The 21,451-nt window shown below is 45.0% G+C and overlaps 1 protein-coding gene across 1 annotated transcript in view; it reads left to right on the top strand.

The window, feature by feature from the left end:
• The window catches only part of LOC119457894 (uncharacterized), a 103,081-nt gene extending 82,952 nt beyond the window's left edge, over positions 1–20,129 (top strand). Inside the window, exons 4-8 of the mRNA XM_049670513.1 lie at positions 4,348–4,585; positions 8,549–8,634; positions 17,122–17,190; positions 17,290–17,498; positions 19,710–20,129. Coding sequence (XP_049526470.1) covers positions 4,348–4,585; positions 8,549–8,634; positions 17,122–17,190; positions 17,290–17,498; positions 19,710–19,779 — 672 coding nt within the window. The 3' untranslated portion in view covers positions 19,780–20,129. The remainder of the gene's footprint in view (positions 1–4,347; positions 4,586–8,548; positions 8,635–17,121; positions 17,191–17,289; positions 17,499–19,709) is intronic.
• The last annotated feature ends 1,322 nt before the right edge of the window (positions 20,130–21,451 follow it).

The following is a 21,451-nucleotide window of genomic DNA, read 5'->3' on the forward strand; positions in this document are numbered from 1 at the left end:
TGTTTCATTGGGGTATCAATAGAAAACGATAAAACTTCATTGTTGTGGGGTCTCACACGTACTCTTGGGACAAAGGAACGACAACACAGTAGTGCAATAATCAAAAGGGCATTTATTGCACCTTTCATACACTAATGCATGCTAACCGAATTACTACCCATAGAACATTCACATGGGCGTGCAACAAATCAAGGAAGTCCAACTCACCGCTGACCGGATAGCGAGCGAATATGTTCGCCCCATGCTATGACACCATCGCCTAGTCGTTCACGTGTACGGTTCACGCGAACGGTGGCGAGTTCGAATGATCCCTGTTCGTCCATACCGGTGTCCTGCTCCTAAGCCTTCTCGGGACAGTCCCGCGAAGCGGGCCGGCGCACACGCAATCAGTCCGTGCGTGCTGCTCGCCGACCCCCAAGCCAACAGGACTACCTTCTCCCTTTTGCGCCCAAGTAACCCAGCCGTTAGGTGGCGTCAGCCGCGCAACACTAGCGCCATCCCTCGCAATATGCCGCCGCCGTAAAGCCACGCAGTGAAGCCGGATTACATGAGACAGGAGCCATGCGGGGAAAACTACATCAGGCGACGCGTGAGATTCATGCATCCCCACATCGTACTTTATAAAAAGCTTTGTTCTATACTCTGTTTAATATATATAATAGTGAGTTTCTCACTGTGATTGTTCTATAAGTGATCGACAGCAGCTAAATAAAGGGTAGCCTGGCTGCAGCCAGTGTTTCAACAAGAGGACCAGTTGACAAAGACGAGTTTGATCACAATTTTGGCTCTAGCCCAAATATCCCTTCTTCGACATCACTATTTCCATCTTCCTGTGAACCTGTGTGTTGCTTCAACTCTAATAACACAAAGATGGGTTGAATGAATAAGCTTAGTTGTAGAGCTATATATAGTCAATGAAATGCTGCACAAGTTACCTCTGTAACAAAAACACACAAGACATTTTTAATAAACTAAAGAAAAACAACAAAATATCATAATTCTAGTAAAACAATGAAGTTGCACAAAGGAAATCAGTTTATGCGGTACATATATCCACCCATGCTACAGGACGAGTTGTTTTATATATTTCACAGGTCATGGATAAACACTAAAGGAAGTTAAGCAAATCAACTACGCAAGAACAGTGTGTCTTTTTACAAACCATAACAATTACATAGGCCGGTGCATTTCTCTCAGTGAGCATGTCAATCAGACAATCACATAGGCAGCCACAGCAAACAGGGTATTTATGCATAACGCAAGTTGTCAAATACACAAGCTTGCTTCATGTTCTGCATGCGAGATTTCCACTTTGGTGAACAACAATTCTGACTTTGGACACGATGAACCGCGAGGCCTTATGATTACCTATGGGAAAAGACAGACAAAATTACAGGAGCACGGTTTAGAATCTTAATAAAGTTTGCACCGAAGCTTAACGTTTTCTTCTCTGAATATGTAATTATCCTATGTTTTACATGTAAACTAACGATTCATAGGGACATCAGAACGTGTTTCGGGAGTAAAATTTACTCCAGGCTAAGATTTCGCAGCAAAATTGTAAAATGACCACAGGTGACGAGCAAATGAATGCAAGGTATCTTTGTATAAATAGAAAGGGGCAAATCTATATGTCAGAACACCAAATATTTAGGTGAGTTTGTAAACAAAACAGGCGGACCAAGCAGAGAACAGAAACAACACGGCGCTGCTTTCAACACTCCTCATTTGTCAGAGTTGGCACAAGCGTGCAATGGCATGCATCCTTAGATCACACAGGCACCCAGCGAGCATTGGCCAACAGCCCGGGAGATTCACGCCGCTTACACGACCACCGAGGGACGTTATAATGCTTGTTCCTGCCCTGGCTGTTTAGAAGGACGCTGCGACAGCACAAGTACTACTACCACAGAGTGTAAAACTGGGCAAGTTGGTTGATCTTGATGGTAAAAGCAGCGCCCTAATAACAGCAACACAAGACAGTGAAATACACAGGACAGGAGCCTGTCCTGTGTTGTAATTTTTGCGCTGTTTTTACCATCACTACTAGTTTCTACTACTTGCAAAAGCAGCGAAGGCATTCACGCAAACCACATCACCATCAAATGAGTCATCCAAACACGCGAACTGCACATTCTACAACTCTAGCACATTACAGTGGAATCTCGTTGATTCTGCATAATATGTTTTTCGGGATGATACGTTTTTTGTTCTTTTTCCCGGCCAATGTCTTATAGGAGCAATGTATATCGGATGATATGATTTTTGGTTGGATACCGTTTTATTTTATGGTTCCCTTGAAGATTGTATAAACGAGATATTTCACTGTAGAATCACAGGCGAAGACCATTTCGAGATAAACTAAATTGCTAAACCGGCCACACCGGCTATCTACGGCAGCGACCGAGACCACAGAAAAGGATCACACGGACATAAACACACCTTGAAAATATTTACCATCCTCACGCCGCGCTCCTCATTGAAGCGCCACCTTTTAGAAATCCAAAGGGAGCCAAGCCAAATCTGCCTTTTCTGGCTATTTGGGTGAATGCAGTGAGGGTGTTACAGCAACCCAGTGAACGTAACACAACCACTCAAACGGCCAGATGCGCGCAAGCTAAAGTGATGAACGTGTCAAGAGCACAGACAAGTTGGCTCAGACAAGAGCTGATTTGAGCTATGCCATGAGTAAGAATACTGATATATAGTTTGAGGGTATTGTAGATGTTCTGTGACTTCGTCTGCACCACTGCCGCCACTAGAGAATGCGTACCACGCGAGTCACGCGTTCCCGTGTTCACGATTTCGTTCTGAACAATGAGCGACGCAATCGGTGGAAGGGCTTAATCTGTCACTGCTGCTAAACGAGCTGCCCTGTCAGAGGCTCAGAGTTGCCGATGCCAGATTCCAGAGGTGCGCGCCGCCGAGAGGACCCTGCCGTTTGCACCGCCGAAGCAGAAGCACCTGAAACGCCTAAAGAGCTGCGCTCTAGTTTCACATTAGGGAGCATCGTAATCGTCGGTGAATTTTAAAATTTATTTCTAGTGGCAACTAGTGACATCTAGCATCCCAAGTTGGCCAATATGGCCAGAAATATACAAAGCACGAAGTGGGGGAGAAAAGCCAAAGGACGTTAACGCTTTAAAAGTAGTGATAGGCAGGTTGAGAGGAACCAATGAACATAATCATGGCATGAATAATTTGCCCTTTCTCTGTGATCTGCTAGCCTCCTGGTTAGGGCTGTAAAGGCATTGGTTCTGGTTGCCATCACTGGACCAGTATGAATTTTTTTTACTGCTAAGCAGCTTTCTTGAGAAACTTGTGCTTTCTTGGGTGGATTAGAATTTTCCCTTTTGTGACCCTTCACGTTGTGGATTTCCGCAGAACTGATTGCCATATTTAGTGTCCCTGTATTTCGTGGTAATTTGGTCTTGCTGCACGATATGCTAGCCTCCTAGTTTCGTCAAATGGCAGAGTGACCGCCTTGGAAAGGCATTGGTCCCGACTTTGATTCCCAGGCCGAGGCTAACTTTTCTTCAGTTGTAAACATTTCTTTCTCTGAAACCCATGTGGGTTTCCTTTGTAATTTTTTGCTACTTTCGAGTAAATGGCCCTTCTGTTTCATTGCTGTCATTATTTGCATATCTGCAGTTTATTTGGAAATATATTCTTTGAAAGGCTTTGCACTCATTTCAATATGTACTTAATTTCCACAAAAGTGTTCCAGTAGGCTGCTTTAAGGTAATGACTCTTATGGAGAGGAACGAGTCATTAGTAGTAGCCGATGTGATAGCAGAAGATGTGACTGGCCCTGGCAGCCATGCTGATGCCAGCACATACTTTGGAGCAGAGAACAACTAAGTAGGCAAGGGCATTAGTGGCAAGGAGGGTGACAGTGTGTGTGATGGTGGCTGAGGAAATGCAAAAGCAGGTCAGTCGCTAAGAGAGGGGCAGTAAGGGCAAGGGAGTTCTGGTAAAGCTGGACAGAACAGCTTGGCGATGACTATTTGCTGTAAAATGGAGCCAATGACCAGAGTTTTGTGTGTATGTGCGCTGTCATAGCTCCTGTCCACACGAAATGCCTTGTTCGAACCAATGATCTGGACAGCATGCTTCATGTGTTCTTGTCTTCTAGATTTATAAAAGAGTTTGCAATTAACAAGCCTGCCTCAGTATCCCTCTTAATATGCTTTCTTTCGTTTGGGGCAGGCCAACTGAGAATGCTAACATTTGTTAAGATGAGCTGCCCTTGAGACATCAATGGCAGTTCAAATTGATCTCGTTTATAAGCTGCGTTTACCTTGTGTTTAGTTTCTCTTTACCCACACTTCCCTTTTGTTTATTCAGGACAGAAAAAAGGAACCTGCCTCTTGCTGCAATCATGGGAAATCAACGAAACCTGTGCAGACTGAGGCCTCATGGCTGTTCAGCAGCAGCGTGGATGTTGCAGTTGAAACATCGAGAAGCATTGACGTGTGCAAATCAACCCAGGCGTCACTTGTTGCTGTCAAGGTGCACAGGTGGACAGAAACCACAGATCTTGTTGAATCCAAGGACAGTGACACTCACGTGCAAGAGATTCCTGGTAAGTGCTGAAATTTGTCCCAAGAGCTCTAGGGTGAATACACTCAAACCTCGGTACTACAAAGCTGAAGCAGGAGCTGAAATTGCTTTGTTATATCAATTTATTTATTTTATTTATTTAGAAACCTACATCGCCCAGTTGGGCATTATTGTAGGGGGGGTCAAAACAAAAGCCAAAATCAAAATAAGGAAGCAGACAAGCACAGCTGTCAGTTGAACATTCAACTAAAGCGCACATCTCGCAAGGAAGAGAAAACATATTTGCGGGAACATCGACAACATTAGCATCCAGCTGATTCCACTAGTGAATTGTAAAAGGAAAAAAAAAAAGAATGCCAAATACATCTGTGTGACACCTTATTTCTCGAACCTTTTTAGCATGATCATTTCTGTGGGATAATTAGTATGGGCTCATCATGTATAAACTTTTATTAATACCACTTTCATCATAAAAAATGGAATGAAAAAATTTTAATCGCAAAAATTTTCTTCGGTGCTGAAGAGGTTTTCAACCTATTTCATTCTTAATGTGACTCATATGTGAATTTGTGTATCCCCTTCGTGGTACTCGGGACATGCAGACACTGTGGTGTACAAAGCCGCACATTGCTTCAATTGCAAAATATATGTGTTATTCTATACAGTCAATAGTTAGCACGACAAGCCCATTCCTCTCTTGCGGTGATTCAGGCATTCAGCGGCACTCGGAAGGCATCGAATGACCTTGGAGTCAGTAGCGCCATCTCTTTTGCACTCTGAAAACTAACCTCTGTTAATGGTCTATACGTATGAATTTATTATCCTGATCACTTTGCTCCAGCTGGGCTGTTCCCATCTACAGTTACCGTATGTACTTGATTCTAATTTATTGAGTTGGCAAACTCCAGGTAAATTCTCATAGTTGCCACGATGTTCTGTATCAAGTCCAAGTATGATAAGAACAAGTGGCCTCTGTGCAGTATGCTGTAGGTGCGAGGGCAAGCATGCGAGGGTGAGCCGACAAGCATGGTGGCTTGATGCGCCCCTAATGATCGAGGTCACATAATTGAATGCGCACTAGTAGAAGAGAGTGCATGGCTGCCTGTCACGCGGCTGAATGCATACACGACGCACGTGCTTTGTGTTGGAGATTATCTTGGGCCGGTGCCAGGGATAAAGGTGAACCGAGGTGGCTGGTGACTTCATGAGCTCTGTCTTCCCGCGTGCCCAGTGCTGGAGGTTGCGGATTCGTAAGTTTCGGAGATACTGTGCATTAAGCTTCAGTACAAATCGTTTGCTTTCGTACAAACAGGCACGCTCCTCGCTGCGAGCATTCCTTATCATGGCAACGTTGTGACAGCGAGTGCTTGCAGTCATTTGGTGAAATTTTTCCATGTTTGTTTGTGCATGTGTAACACCATGCTTGTTTAGTTGGTAAGCGAATGTCTGCTGCAATTTATAGGGCCAATAAAGGCATGAGTCGTTCTTAGTGTAATCATCTAATCAATTGCTATTGTAATGAAGTAGAACGCCGGGACATTGGCAGCAGGATTGCCAACGGCATCGCGCACCGCGGACGCTCGAGATTTTGAGACTGTGCTCGGGGAAGCGTGCTACCCATCATCGGCCTTTCGTTGCATAAACCTCCTTTACAATTGGTGGAAGTGCTGGGTACTCTTCAACTCTACCATCTTGGAACTCCGCACTCGGACGCTACCTTCCACCATGCCAGACACCGACCAACAGTCGCTCCCGTCACCACCCGTTCTCTGCGCTGGCACTATCAGCCAGCGGAATCCTACCATCTTCAGTGGGACGGACGACAACGACGTTGAAGATTGGCTTGTGTCCTACGAGCGGGTAAGCGCTCATAACAAATGGGACACCTCGACCAAGCTAACCAACATCGTTTGCGGGTGTGGCCAATCTCTGGTTCAAGAACCATGAGGCAGATGTCCGAACGTGGTCTACGTTCAAGACAGAGTTTACCGAAGTAGTTAATCGCCCCGCCGTCCGCAAACTCCGAGCCAAGCAGCGTTTGCGCACATGCGCACAGGACACGGGTGAAACGTTCACCAATTACATACAGGACGCTGTCGATCTGTATAAACGTGTCAACGCCACCATGTTGGAAGCGAACTGAATTAAGCACATCATGAAAGGCATTGATGATGGTGCCTTCGAAATGCTACTGGCTAAGAACCTGAACACTGTTGCCGACATTATTACCCTCTGTCAGAGTTACGACGAGCTACGCAAGCAGCGAGCTTTGACGAGGCCTTCTCCTACAACTGATGTGTTGATCTCTAGCCTGACCATTGGTTCCGATCTTGCGTCGCTGATCACGCAGATTAAGGCCTTTGTCTGCGAAGAAGTCGCTCGACAGCTGTCCCTGGTACCCTTCACCCAGGTGCCTGCCAGTACTTCGTCTTTCGTGTGGAACTACGACTGAATTTTTTAGAAAGATTCACTGAAGTATGGTGTGCATTAGAAACTTCTACAAAAGCACAATATGTGGTGTCCAAATTCTACCATTCATTCAATCCAGATTCCCACCTCCCAATCTCAAAGGCAGTCTCTTTTACCACACTCCAGGTGCTATCATCCCTTGCGAGCACTGTCATCATTTTACACCACCTGTAGTTGATGTCTGAATTGCACTTCCAGTGACTACAGAGTAATGAAAACTGATGTCCGAGGCCGTGACTTTTTTTCTACTGTGGGCACCGGACCTTCGCCATGGCTTCAAGAATCAAATCCAGACTTACTGTAGCTGTAGGAGCAGTTGATAGTGATGCTGAAGCTTCGAACAGCGACAAGTGATGCTCGGTCCCCTGTGACTAGGATGAAGTAAATTTTCTGTTTCAAAAGGAGAACAAATTGCTGTTTCTCTCATAACATAAAAATGGGTTGTGAGAAACCTACAAAATTTATTGCATTTTTAATTTCTGGCTTGAAAAATTGGGTGCACATTACTATTGAGGGTACGTTAGAATCGAGTAAATACTGTGCCTTTCCTTGGTTGTCGGTATTTTATTCCTAGATGACAACAGCTGTCCTTTCTAGGCGTTACATTTCCCGCTAATAGACAGTTTCTGTTTAACCGTGTAATAGTGGGATTAAGAGAAATGCAGCGTTGCCATTTCTGCAAGCAAACTTTGCGGGAAATAGATTTTAACTTAGCGTGATATCGTTGTTTACGTCCCAGGAACGCTATTCAATTACACTTCAGAATTTCGCATACATTGTGCACATAACTTATTTTATCTAATAGTCAAGCATTGCGTGTGTGTGCGAGATCCAGCACAATGAAGGCTGGGAGCGCAGTGTATTTGTCACGTCGCTAACCATAGCTTCCCATATACTTTTCATGCCTGCATCAGTACAAACCAGCCACCGCGCCTAGCTCTCAACCTCGCCCAGGTGACGCTGTCATCCCAGAAGGTTCTCTTTTTAGGCCTCGAAGCGTTCCAAATGAGAAGCTATCTAGAAAACTGCAAGGTTATCTATAATGCTTTGTTGTTGAAGAGGCCTGACACCTAGCAAAAGCCATTTTACACACTCATTTGCTACGAAAGAAGTGAATTGGACAACAGAAACCCCCAATTCAGCTCTAAGCGGGTGGCTGCAACTGCTGCCATGTTGCCATGCTATTTACGTAATCCATGTAAAGCAGGTAACATGAAATTTTTTGAAAATAGCTTGTGTATCGCAAACGTTATGGGTCATTTAGGATTTTACAGATTCACATTTTGTGCTCATTGTTCCCCTAAGCCTTCTATTAGGCTAAACTAAAGTAATCTAATGTTGACTTCTTGCTCATGACTGTTTCAAAAATGGGGCCCTTTATAGTAAAGATTGTTCTCATTTCCTATTCTTTCTGCCTTGGTCATTAGCTTGCACAAAGCGTTACCCCTACCCATAGCAGGAATCCCACCAATTTCCTCATGACTATATCAAGAAACTACGGCCTTTCTTCATGCAGCTCCGCACGTGCGTGGAATGCCAAGGCTTACCAACATGGATCAGAGCCCCGGAGTTTCCACGTTGTACACCACTCAAGTAGATGAGGTAAGTGCTGCCAGGAGCCTTAACGATCATCGCACATTCGTACTAATAACCTCACGAGTCCCGAATACTGCCATGGGACATAATCGCTTTTCAAGCCGATTTTTATTGTCTCCTGTTATGTCACAAATGCGAAAGCATTCTTTTATTTAAATAGCACAGTTAGATGCGAAGAGCTGGATCTTCATGTATGTGGAAGAAGCAACCATTTCCATGTTTGCTATGATAAAAACTACATTTCATTGTGTAGTATGTGGCCATGTTGCTGCTGCATCCAGGGTTCTCACGTAATCTCAAGGAATTTGGCACACTTCAAGGTTGCTTTCCACAGTCTGTGACAATACGGAAGTCTAGACCAATTGAGTGTCAAATTTCTCGAAAGTGTACGACAAGAATATGAGTAAACTGCTTCCGTACAGTTCCAAATGCACCGGGCTTCATATCCAATATGAATATCTTGAGTGATCACGTCTGAGTTATTTTTGAAAAACAAAATGGAAAGCAACGTGCAATATAATGTACGAGGGGGGGGGGGGTTCAAGGTCTGATTGGTCGCGAAATGGAAACCACAGTGAAAATCTGATGACACTGTATGCAGATGTGTTGTGCACTGTCTCTAGTATGCCCATTGATTGCATGATTTCTGCATGCTGAGAGGTGCAATGCAGCCAAAATTCATCGACAAGTGAGTAATGTGCACGGTACAGGTTTCACGAGTGACAGCAAAGTGCGGCATTGGTGCAGGAACGTTGAAGCAGGACGCACAGACGTTCATGATGCAGGCGGGCAGGGAAAGAAGCGAGTGTCAACCGATGATGTTGTTCAGTGATTGGATCAGGTGATTCGAGAAAATCGTCGGTTCACTGTTTCTGTGTTGAGTGATATGTTTCCCGAAATTTCACGGTCAGCTCTCTATACCATCGTGAGTGAGAGACTCCAGTACCGCTAGCTCTGTGCAAGGTGGGTTCCTAAGATGCTGACCGACCATCACAAAACACAGTGAATGGGCGCAGCCTTAACGGTTCTCCAGCGCTACCACAATGAAGGAGAAGATTTTTGGAAGAAAATCGTAACAGGGGACGAGACATAGGTCCATTTCGAAACTGAAGAAACAGAAGAGCAATCCAAACAGTGGATGCATTCTGATTCCCCGAAAGCAAAGAAGTTCAAGCGAACCTTCTCCAGCAGAAAGTGTATGGCTACTGTACTCCGAGACAGTAATGGTGTTCTCTTAGTGGAATTCATGGAACCTGACACGACCATCACTGCAGCCTCGTACAGCGTAACCCTTGAACGTCTATGAAAGGCAATCCAGGACAAGCGAAGAGGAACGTTGTCATCAGGCGTTGTCCTTCTTCATGACAATGCGCGGTCGCACAGTGCAGCTGCAACGAAGAAGCTCCTGCAGCGTTTTCGATGGGAAGTGTTTGATCACCTACCGTACAGCCCGCAATTCGCTCCCTCGGATTACCGTCTTTTTGTTCACATGAAACGCTGGCTAAGAGGACAGGAGTTTGACTTGGACAGCGAGCTGCAGACCAGCGTACAGAGTTGGCTGAGAGCACAGCCGGCTGCCTTCTATGGACGAGGGTGTAGGAAAGTTGGTACCACACTACAACAAATGTCTCAATCGTAGTGGCAACTATGTAGACAAGTTGCTGGAAAGCGTATCTAAATGTTCCAAATGAAACAGTTTAGATTTTCACTGTGGTTCTAATTTCGCGACCCATTGTACCTCGAAAAAAAAAAAAAAGCGCTCGTACAAGGAGTCTTAGGAGGTTAATGTGATTAGCCTTCCTAGGGTACTTAATGCACTTTACAGGGTGTCTGTCAGTCTGTCTTTCGGTCCAACAATTCCATCTTCCCCGCCATCTGACTGACCCTAGATGGGTATTCGATGGTCTAATGGGTTAGCACATCACACTGCTTTGTTGAGGGAACATGATTCGAAACAAGCCGTTGGACCAACTTAAGTCACTCGGTATGGGCCGCTCTGACGCTGACTTGGGTGACTGTTCAATTGTCGCTGTTCAGTTAAACCCTTTGACACCAATTTGGGTCACACTAGGTATGTGCCACTCTTCAGTGAAGCTCTCTGATGGCAAGTGGGGTAACTGGGTGCAGTGGAATCTCGTTGATACGATTCTGCAAAGTACTTTTTCGGGATAATGCGTCTTTTGGTCGTTTCCCGGCCAGTGTCTTATTCCTAGGAGCAATGTATTTCGGATAATACAATTTTTCGAATAATATGTTTTATTTTCCGGTTACCGTGAAGATCGTATCAACGAGTTCCACTGTATATGCCACTGCGTATGTGCCGCTCTTCAATGACAAAAAAAAAGATCCTTTAAAATTGCTTCAAATCCCAGTGGAATCAAACAGACCTCGCAGCAGCACCACTAGATTGCGCAGCATGTGCAGTGGAAAGTATGAGGGAGGAGGCCCGTTGCATACAAGTTCCAGCGTTGGCAATACACTACATTGCTTCAGTGCTAATCGCATTAGTGTTGACATTTATGTTGAGATGGCTCCTGCCATAATTTTTTCTTGGAAGTTCTCTCTGACATCAGCTTTACCAGAAACACAGTGTGCATCTAAGGGTTAACCAGAAATTTCCATGGTGTCGACCCGAAAAAAAAAATATTTTGTTAGGATTTGGGTAGAGCATGATCCAATTTTGTTCCTGCTTGGAGAAATAAATTGTAAGAGTTGGCGGACTGACTAACTGCTTTATGAGCCAGTTCACCAGTTCCGGAAGCCGGTCAAGTGGAATAGCAAAAAATGTCATCTCTTGTATGCTGAAGGCCAGTTCACACAATCTTTCCTGAAAGGGGCCCTAAAACAATATTATAAATATAGAGTGGCCTCACTATTAGAAGACGTCGCTTTTTGAATCTCCTGCCTCAACGTTTTTAATCCTTCAAATATAAGCAGAGTTAGAGGTAGTTACTGCACCGATGTGCAGCTTTCTCTTTCCTTTGGTCGCTGCTAGAGTGCAGGAAGCTACACAGGGGGAGGGGGGGTGGAAAGGGGGAAAGGCCCCACCCGAATACGCAAAGAATGCTATTAAAACATCAGCACCAGTCCTTCGTGTTCCATCCACCTCTGCCTCCTCTTCAGGAAACTAGCATATTTGAAGAATTTGTTAACCGTATGTGCAATGTTTCGCCAGACAACAACATTGGAAGCAGGAGGATTAAGTGCACTGTATCAAACCAGTTTGCAAACTCTTAAACTCGTACAGGAACTGGTTAACTTGTTAAGGTCCAGAGAACAATTAATGAGTGTTCCGCATGATCACCTGATGCAGATCTGAAAGTGCTAAATGAAGAATAAAAAATTTAACTGGAAAAGTGTTGTGAAAAAGAACTCTGTGTGATTATTGTTGTTCTTTGCCTGCTAAGAAGAAAAGCCATTCTTTGCTGATGCTATGCATAATACGTGCTAAGACTGCCCGAGAGAAACAGGGTACCGCGCAAATTCTGTTTTTCTGCAACATTCTGTGCACAATAGCCTCAAATAAGATGAGCCCCTTTCCAACTAGAATTCACTGCAGAATGTCTGTACTGTTTCATACATGGCAGGCAACGTTACGCTCATGTACCTAAATTTAGGTGCAAGTTTGGTGCAATTTTAATTAGTATAGGTGCAATTTTGACCACCCCAGATGGTCAAAATTAATCCAGTCTCTCCCACTACGGCGTGCTGCCTAATCACATCATGGCTTTGGCACTTAAGTCTCCAGAATATAAATAAAAAATTAAGACAACGCCGCGAAGGCTTAAAAGGCTTCTCATTGCTCACACCTGTGACCAAGAAATAGTGCTTCACATGTAAAAGAAGAGTATAGGTATGCATCATCTAATTTGATGTCAGTTATTATGTCTCCTACTTTATTGCAAAATGTCACGTATTTATTACATGAAAGGTGTCGGAGATCTAAACTTATTTACCACCAAACGAGCAGACTGACCAGAGGCCACGGTGCATCACTTGCTCTCGCAACCAAAACATAGTATGCCGCATACTAGACACCCAAAGGTACAAAAATATGTCATTTGACATTAACTTGCATCCACAAGTTGTAGTTGTAGCATATGGAGTAGTTATTCCGTTGAAAGCGTCACAGATCAGAAACAACTGCACTGAGAAACGGCCCAGTGAGCATTCTGTGGCCGCACCAGTAGCTTCCACACCGTTGCCAAAAGCAGCATCACAGTCCAGGTAGCGTGTGCCATTTATGCTAGAATGTTACCGTATTTACTCGCATAATGAACGCACTTTTTTTCCTGGAAACCATGCGCATAGTTGGGGGGTGCGTTCATTACGCGGAGTAAAATTTTGGGCGATTTTTTTCGGCGGCCACCTCTAAAAACATTGCAGTTTCGCCCGAAAGGCGAACCATCGATTGCGATAGCAAATACATAGACAGCTATACGAAGTAAGGGTAGTAGTTTTATCGGCCGTGTAAACTTGCAAATAATTTAACCAGCATGGTGTCAGCGCGCACAGGCAAACATGAACCAATCATACTCGATGACCGCGGACACTCACTGTCGAAACGCTGGTGTGAGGTAGCGTGGCAGCAACAAAGTGAAGTGACCTTCGTGCCGTGTATCGTTTCAACGCAAACTGAGCAGCGATAGCGGAGCACGCACAAAGGTATAAGCCGCTGTCGCACTTAGACTCAGCCCCCGACGCAGATCGCTTTCAAGATAGGGTGCACGCGGCTGCGCAATTTGCAGTTGCTGCGCCGCCTCCTTCCCTCCCCTCCCACCGGCGCCATGCGCGCGACGAAATACGGCGCGTTTCCTCCCCGCTTTCCTCCCTCGAACGCGGGAGATACAGAGCCGCGAGCGTCAGCGCCGACGGCAAAAATGCGCCTGGAGTGTCCATATGATTGCTATCGCAATAACAGTAGGAGACACACGGTACAATGCGGTGTCCGATACGGCGTCCGATACAATCGTGCCCGCCGGACGCCGTATCGGATGCCGAATCGTACTGTCTCTCCTACTTCACGGCAGCAAGTTCAGGGTGCATTTATTACGTGGGAGAACAAAAAAAAATCCACAATTTGACGACTAAAGTTGGGGGTGCGTTCATTATGCGAGTGCGTTCATTACGCCAGTAAACACGGTATATTGCAGACTCTTTTTACAGAAAAGCTAGAGAAGGGAAGGGTCAGGCGAGCACACGACAGAAGCAGTAACTAAACTCGCTAAACTCATCATCGACATCACTCGATTCCAGTGATGCCACCAGTGCCATATGATCTGGTGAGGTCTGACCTTAGTCGCAAAGTTTAAAAGAAAAGCTTTCTAAACTAGGCGCACGTGCCCTCAGCTGTACTCGGTTACTCCAGCGCTTCCATGGCAGAGGTAATAACTTGTGCCATCCCTAATTGAGGCGTGAAGACAACTTCCTCACAACGCCCTTGGCCCCCTCGACTGTCTCTGCGGGGGCCATTTTTCTCTTAAGCTTTTTTCTTGCGTTGCCAAGAGGCAAGCGTAGGCAGCATTGCTGGCCTCACTCGCTGTGTATTTCATTTGATTGGCTCAAATGTGTTGCGCTTATCTGTAACTTGTGGGGAGTGCTTACAAGTTGTTGAAGTATATCATTTTCATCTTGATGGCAGATCTGTATCTGTAGTCTCCTTGTTTTTGTGTGTGTTCTTTAGTGTGGCACCTTACCGAACTGAACAGAGAAGGCAAAAAGGCTTGGCACCAGGTGACACTATTCATACTGTGAAAGATACGACCCTGCTTTTATGACCAAGTAATTGCGCTAGGACAGAAGAAGGCAAACTGTGAGAAATGATGAGAAGACTGCTTTCAATATGATTGTGGCAGTAGTTCCGCGAGGTTCGTAGCTTCAAGCATTGGATTGAATGAACATTCATGCAGGTGCAAGGCTTTGAGTGAAATTTTCTACAACTGCTTGGGCAACTGTTCTATTCATTTTGTCTGCAAGATTCTCCTCTCCTTCTAAGTGTGCCATCCTCTATATTTACAGCAACGTGACCGCACATTTGTGGATCGCTCCACTAGCCCTGCTGCTGTTCGAATACCATATCACAGAAAGTGCATTGTCCGCTGGTGCACCAACAGGTTGAAGTCATACCGAGGATTATTCCGTATTCCTAAAGACCACAGGTGAGCTTGGCAGTTTTTGTCTTGGCTTTCGTTTGTGGTAACCATGGGTGCAGCAATATGTCGCTGCTTTGCAGTGAGCCAACAGTGAATATTAGTATAATAAAGCTGATTTGAGAAGAGCAAGATGATGCTATAATATTGTTTTGTCAACCAGCAACAAATATAGAGCACGTGAGCCATGTAGCTTTACCTTCGCTCCGCTCAGCGTTATTTAAAAATGCATTTATGAGCCTCAAGGCAGAAGTACCACAAATTGCACTGTGCCAAGACGGCAAAACGAGCTCACTCTTGCACAGTCTCTTCACTTTATCTTATTGGTACGTATCATTTTCACTCACTCCTCTTGCAGGATGGAAGCTTTCCTAAGATACGCTGAAAGGCCAGAGCTGATAGGGTTGCCAAAGGAAATAGTAAATAATTACAGACTCTGCTCGGCGCACTTCACGGAATCGGACTACATGAACTCCGGCAAAAAACAAACTTACATGGACGGCCGTGCCATCTGTAAAGGCTCCAGATGAGTCGAAAGGTAAGCGAGACGACGAGGATAAACCTTTTATGGAGAGGCTAAGTGAACTTTAGCTGACAGTTCACATTACTTCACTATTTGATCTGCATTGATGCATTTCGTCTGCATTATACATCATATTCCAAATGCTGGTTTTAACTTTAATGAGCACAGCTATCTTGTAACAGTGTTCTTCGATTAACTGGAAAGGAAATGTGTGATCACAGTGACAGCTGTAGGTTTTTTGTCATTCACTGTGTGGTGAACACTTCACTTTTGAAGCTTCTTAGAAAAAATAACTGTATTGCAATCTGTGCAGACATGAATTGTGGGGATGCGAGACTCTCACATGTCCCCTGATGTTCGTTTTCCCTGCATGGCTCCCATCTCCTGTAAGCTGTTTTCGCCGCGTGGCTTTGCGGCGGCGAAGATCGGTGTGGTTGCGGAGTATTACGGTATATGGCGCTAGTGTTGCGCTGCTAATGCAGGGCCATCTAACGGTGGGGTTATTTAGGTGCAAAAGGACGAAGGTGCTTGCTCTTGGACGTGGGGTCGGTGAGCGATGCAGACATTCCACGCGTGCTCCGATCCACGCTTCGCGAGACCGTCTCGCGAGGCTAGGGGCAGGTCACCGGTATGGACGAACATGGATTGTTCGAACACGCCACCGTTCGCCTGACCGTACACGTGAACGACTAGGCGTTGGTGTCTAGCATGCGGGTGAACATATTCACTCGCTATCCCGTCGCGGCGAGTCGGACCTCCTTGATTTGTCGCGTGCCCATGTGAATGTTCTATGGGTAGTAATTCAGCTAGCATGCATTAGTGTATGAAAGGTGCAATAAATGCCCTTTTCATTGTTTACACTACTGCGTTGTCGTTCCTTTGTCCCGAGAGCATGTGTGAGAACCCACAGAATATAGCTTTCTGTGAATATGTATTTCAGTTTGATTTCAGACAGTGGAGTGAGCCATGAATAACCCCATTCACTTCTCTCAAGAGCACTTTTGCATCATTAATACACTAGGCTGTAGTAAACTTGTTCATCCTTTCATGGTTGTAAAAGTTCGTGAAATGTTCTAGTGCAACCAGTACGAGTAAGCAATGACCTGTGTGGGACCTTAACAGTCGACATTTATGACATAACCCAGCGTGGGCCCTACATTAACGGGACTCTGAAACGATTTTGACAATTGTGTGCAAAAGTCAGTAGGGTAGTTTCTTCTGGTCATTAAGAGGCCAATTTAAGCGCTCTGTGTGAAAGCGTGTAATTTATTACAAGGTTTTAAAAATGTGCATCGCTACTGATCGCAGTGGCGCTGCTTCCCTCAGTGATTCGATTCGTTGCCAGATATTTGAACGTGAAAAGTGGGCATGCACGCGCCTGACCCCTATGGTGATCCCAATAGCGACTCCTTTAGTGCAGTGTCTGTCTCCGCAGAGATTATGGGACAGTGAATGTTTTGGAACACACATCAATTTCCCATCGAAAATGCTGATTTTCGGCCCACCCCAGGAAGATTTTCAAGCAATAACCGTAGCTCGCAATCCACATTCTTGGGTGTTTCCACATCCACATTCTTGGTTGTTTATGTACGCATAGTAAAAGATTTGACCCTGGACGACTCATGGCCGTGGCGGTGAATGTATCGCAAAACATAGTGTGGATACAGTTAATGCTGATGACCTGTGCTCTTATTCTGGTGACATAGAAGCATATTTTGCCCTTGTTACTGCTACTTGTCCTTGTTTTCTGCTGCTTAGTGCAGCATTCATTAGTGTGAAACGTGAACTGAATAACTATGTTTCTGGTATAATTTTTTCCAGGTGACGCTGCCAGCCCTGGGCACCTGCGGGAGCCACCGCCTCAGCCAGGACCGTCTGGGCTATGAAGAGGTGAGCCCTTTGTTGTAGCACATTACAGAGCATAAGTGTAGGTTCAGAACCTGTCTGTGTGAAGTGTTTTCATCATGAGCTGAAATTTCTGTTTTACAGATCCCATCAAGTCATCCTGCTGCTTTAGTGAGGCCACTTCCTAGTCAACACAAGCGAAGCTCCCTTGCCAGAGGGTCCCCAGGGAGATGCAGTCAGAGATGTGGCATTCAACTACACGGCCAATTAGTTCACGCAACAGCAGCTGTTGCAGCCCAGTTCAGTCAAGAGCAGCAACAAGCAGTTCAATCAGTTACCGTGGCCAGAGGAAGGTTCGATGTGTTGTGTGTTTTTATGCAGTATTCCTTTCCCTCTTCGTTATTGCAAATTGCACGCCACTGGAGAGGCAGTTCTGCTACACTTTAGGATGTGACGAAGCAGGGTGTTGAACGAGAATGTTTTCATACCTTTTTTGTTTCTTTTAAAAGAGTTCAATTATGTGGCAGTTTAGGGAGTTCAAGATTTGCAGTGCTCAACAATTCATACTATACATGACCACGCAAACCGGATAGAGGATGCATTGAAGAAAGCAGAGGATTATGTAGCAGTGCAGAACACAGTATGGGATATGGGAATTGCAATCCTTCTGTACAGCTGATGGAATATTCACCTAGGGCATTGCTTACATCTGATGCAACTTCTCAAATGAAACAGTTGCTCTTGGGAAATTGAAGGCATTTGCCAAGGAACTGTCACATGATCACAGATTGATGTTAAGTTAGACATTATTAACTGCACTGTAATTCTTGTTTAAAAATAAGTTATAGGCATTCAGGCTTTTTGCCATGAATATGATGATGTAAAGAAAGTTCACTTTTACAAGCGGCACTGCCTTCGCAAAAGCAAGTGTAGTGGCAAAATGATGGCACCTTTTATGGTGCCGCACCAGACACAACTACGTTTGCGCAGTTTCAAGTATGTTGATATTAATGATTAGACGCACACTACTGTGTACTATTTAAATAACCTTCTAAAAGTGGTAGTTGATCTTACTTCTTGAAGCAACATTGCCTACAACAACATAGCCATCATGGTTAATATCTTACCTCATTGTAAATGCTCTTGTTAGCATAGCTAAACAGATTAGGCAGAACCATTTTAATTTGTAACTATTGCTTGATACAGTCCAACCTCGTAGCAAAGTCACACCCAACACAATCTTACGTTTTTCATATCCAATATTCATTATAAGCAGTCATTGTTAGCTGCTGATATTGGGGAGAAAATGTTTCGATTTTCTACATTGCAGTATTCAATAATTCGTTATAGTTATACCGTTAAACCTCGATATAACGAAGTCAGTAAAACTGGCAATTAGCTTCGTTATATTGAAATTTCGTTGTATTGAAATTTAGCCTTTTATGCAAATAAGTACAGTCGCCGATCGATTTTTCTGACACAAAAAGGGGCCGCAGAACTTTACGCATTGTCGGGCAATCGCAGAAAGCAAATTTGAATGAGAAAACAATTCATTTTGATGAATTTGGCAGTCAGGCACGAATGATATGGTGTCATGCCACGTTTACGATATTTTCACATTGGCGGTAGTAGTTGAGCGAAGCCAGCCAGGCTTTTGCATGCGCTCCGTCCCCGCAGTTCATAGCGTCACCCACACTGGGACGACGCTATCATGAAAAACGTCGGCAGCGGGCTGCTTCGTCTGCCTCTCGCTCCAATGGGTCACTGAAACTCGCGATTAAGCAACCTCCAATACTAAATGCGCGAGAAGAGAGCTTACATGATGCCACGCTGTCCTGGCATGCCCACACGCGGCAGATAACCTCTAAAGTGGGGTGCACGGCTGCGTTTGCGCTCAGCCGCGCTTACAGCCATGCGCAGCCACATGCACAAACTTACCGCACTCTCCGCCTCCTCTGCCCCCATGCATGCACTTGATCGCGTTACAGCGAGCTCACTTCTGTCCCCCTCTTTCCCTTTGCTCGCGCGGGAAGGCGGCACTCGTGCAGCCACCATCTTTCTTGTCACAACCTCACACGCTTTCACTTGCACCTAAAGCACATAGTGTGAGGGGCGCGATAGGATCTTATCGCACTTGGACTTTATATGGAACATGATGTGGCTCCACTTCGGCTGTCACTCTTGCCCCGCGATTTGAGAGGTGCGTTTGCAAGCAGCTGCTTGTAATTTAATCATTTCATCATCTGCGTCAGACAAGAACAACGAAAGAATGGACAAGAACAAAAAAAGGCAGCGCTCGTGTGTGTACCTACCTTTCTTCAGCCTCATCTCTTTTATTGCTGTATTGTCAAGTACGGGAAAGGACAGTTCCAATTTTTCTCCAATGTTGCTGAGCATCAAAGGTATCAATTTGGCATTGGTTTGTGTGGCGCCTCACTAATACTTAAAAGAGTTTATATGTTGTTGCACTTTGCGCCAATTTTTTCACTGTTAGCACTAGTATTCATGTTCACTGGCAATATTCCTTGGCTGCACAGGCCACTAAAATTTCTACTATATTTCAGGGATGATTCTAGTCCCCGTGAGTTTGATGGGACCCAACCTTCAAGTGGTGCCACAGTGTCTTGCAACTGATGATTCCTTCTGCCAGAGGCAACTGCCCAGCGCAACTGGGAACCAGCGCCATTCTTTGTGAAGATGCAAGCTCTCCCGTTGCCACAGCGAAGTGAACAAGTGTCGCATATGTCTGGACATTTTGCTTGCAAGAATTTCGGGAGATACGATCCCTCACCGCCCATGTGGAGAAGTGCCGTGCTCGCAGCCATATCAGTTTCACTTGTGCTCTAGCCATTGCTCAGACTGGGACACGGCGCAGATCCATCTCAGGGAATCAGCAATGACGTGCCCTTTTTGCAAGCATACAATAGGCAGAAGGACCTGGGAGATGATGTGGCTGTCCAGCAGTTCATGTGCAGTGTTTTCAATTATCCTTCACGAACGGGTACGATCTTGTTGTGCACGTTTGCCAGCTCCACCTGGTGGAAAATTTATACAAGTGTGGCTGGTGTCCAAAGTCATACTTTATAAGAAAAGTCTGCGAATTCACTGTTTTTCGACTCACTGGCGAGCAGCCTTGGCCGCTTGGATAGGTTTGACGCCAAGTCGAAATTCTAGCGGCACATGTACCTGATATCATGACTGTTCAGAAACAGCACCGTACAAGTGTGCTCACATGAGTTTGTGAATCAGTAGAGTCAATCTGAGTCTTCATCAACTTCAGATTCAAGATTTTAATTTGACACGCACTTTTGCAAATTTGGAATTGTCTCAAAAATGTCAGGTTGATCCCTGACCAGCCTCCCTTTGCAAGCAAGCTGCCCAAATTTAGTTTGTATTTTCTTGAGTTGACTGTAAATCGGCATTTTAGGATGTTGCTCAGTGAAGTAGCACCATGTATGTGCCTGTCTGGTATAGCAACCACGTATTGTTGGCACTGTGCAGCGAGATGTGCATGCATTGTAATTGCAGTAATTTTCTAATTATCACTTGTGGGGAAGTCGCGCCGCTGAGGACCCAGGCGGCTGTACTCAACCGGCGCTGTACTGTTGTTGTTCCTTGTCTATGCCACACACTGTCACTGGGGCTGTCCACTCTTGCGCACTTGACACCATCTCCCCACACACTGTAGTTGCCTATTTAAGACCTGCACTTTCTTCCAACATCTTGACATAGTGCAGCTCTTGCACGAGTGAGGCATATGGCTTTCTGCTGACACTGTGCACTGTGCCATGTCTTCTTGGGTTGTAAATCCACTGACGACTTCATTTGGAAATATGTAATTAATATTGCGTACGAATATTGTTGTTACTGAGATTCGTTTCTTTGGATACATGCGTTGGTACAAGTGCGTTGTGTGACATTCTTGCTTTGCCTTGACTTTTTTTTTAAACTTTTTCCAGGCCAACTGCTATTCTGTTACACATTCCTCTACTTCACTTATGATCGGTTTGCTTTGTATCTTTATGCATGTTGTTTTCCTACTGCTACCAAATTCTTAGTCCTGTCCTCCACGGGGTCCTTGTGCCATTTCCTCTGATAATAATTATCAAATGCGTGCCTCAGAACCAATATCATTCATCAGGAATGACATCATTTGCATTGCACAAACCCGAACCACAGAGCCTTAACAGTCTCTCTAGGGTTCTGTTTCATACTTTGCAGGCCATTCAGCACGAGCTATGAGAGTAGTGCCATTATAGAAGTCTCACTTCAGTGCATTTCACACTTCACTTGTTTAGGATTTGCA

The sequence above is a fragment of the Dermacentor silvarum genome, chromosome 7 (assembly GCF_013339745.2).
Source record: "Dermacentor silvarum isolate Dsil-2018 chromosome 7, BIME_Dsil_1.4, whole genome shotgun sequence".
Taxonomy (NCBI): Eukaryota; Metazoa; Arthropoda; class Arachnida; order Ixodida; family Ixodidae; genus Dermacentor; species Dermacentor silvarum.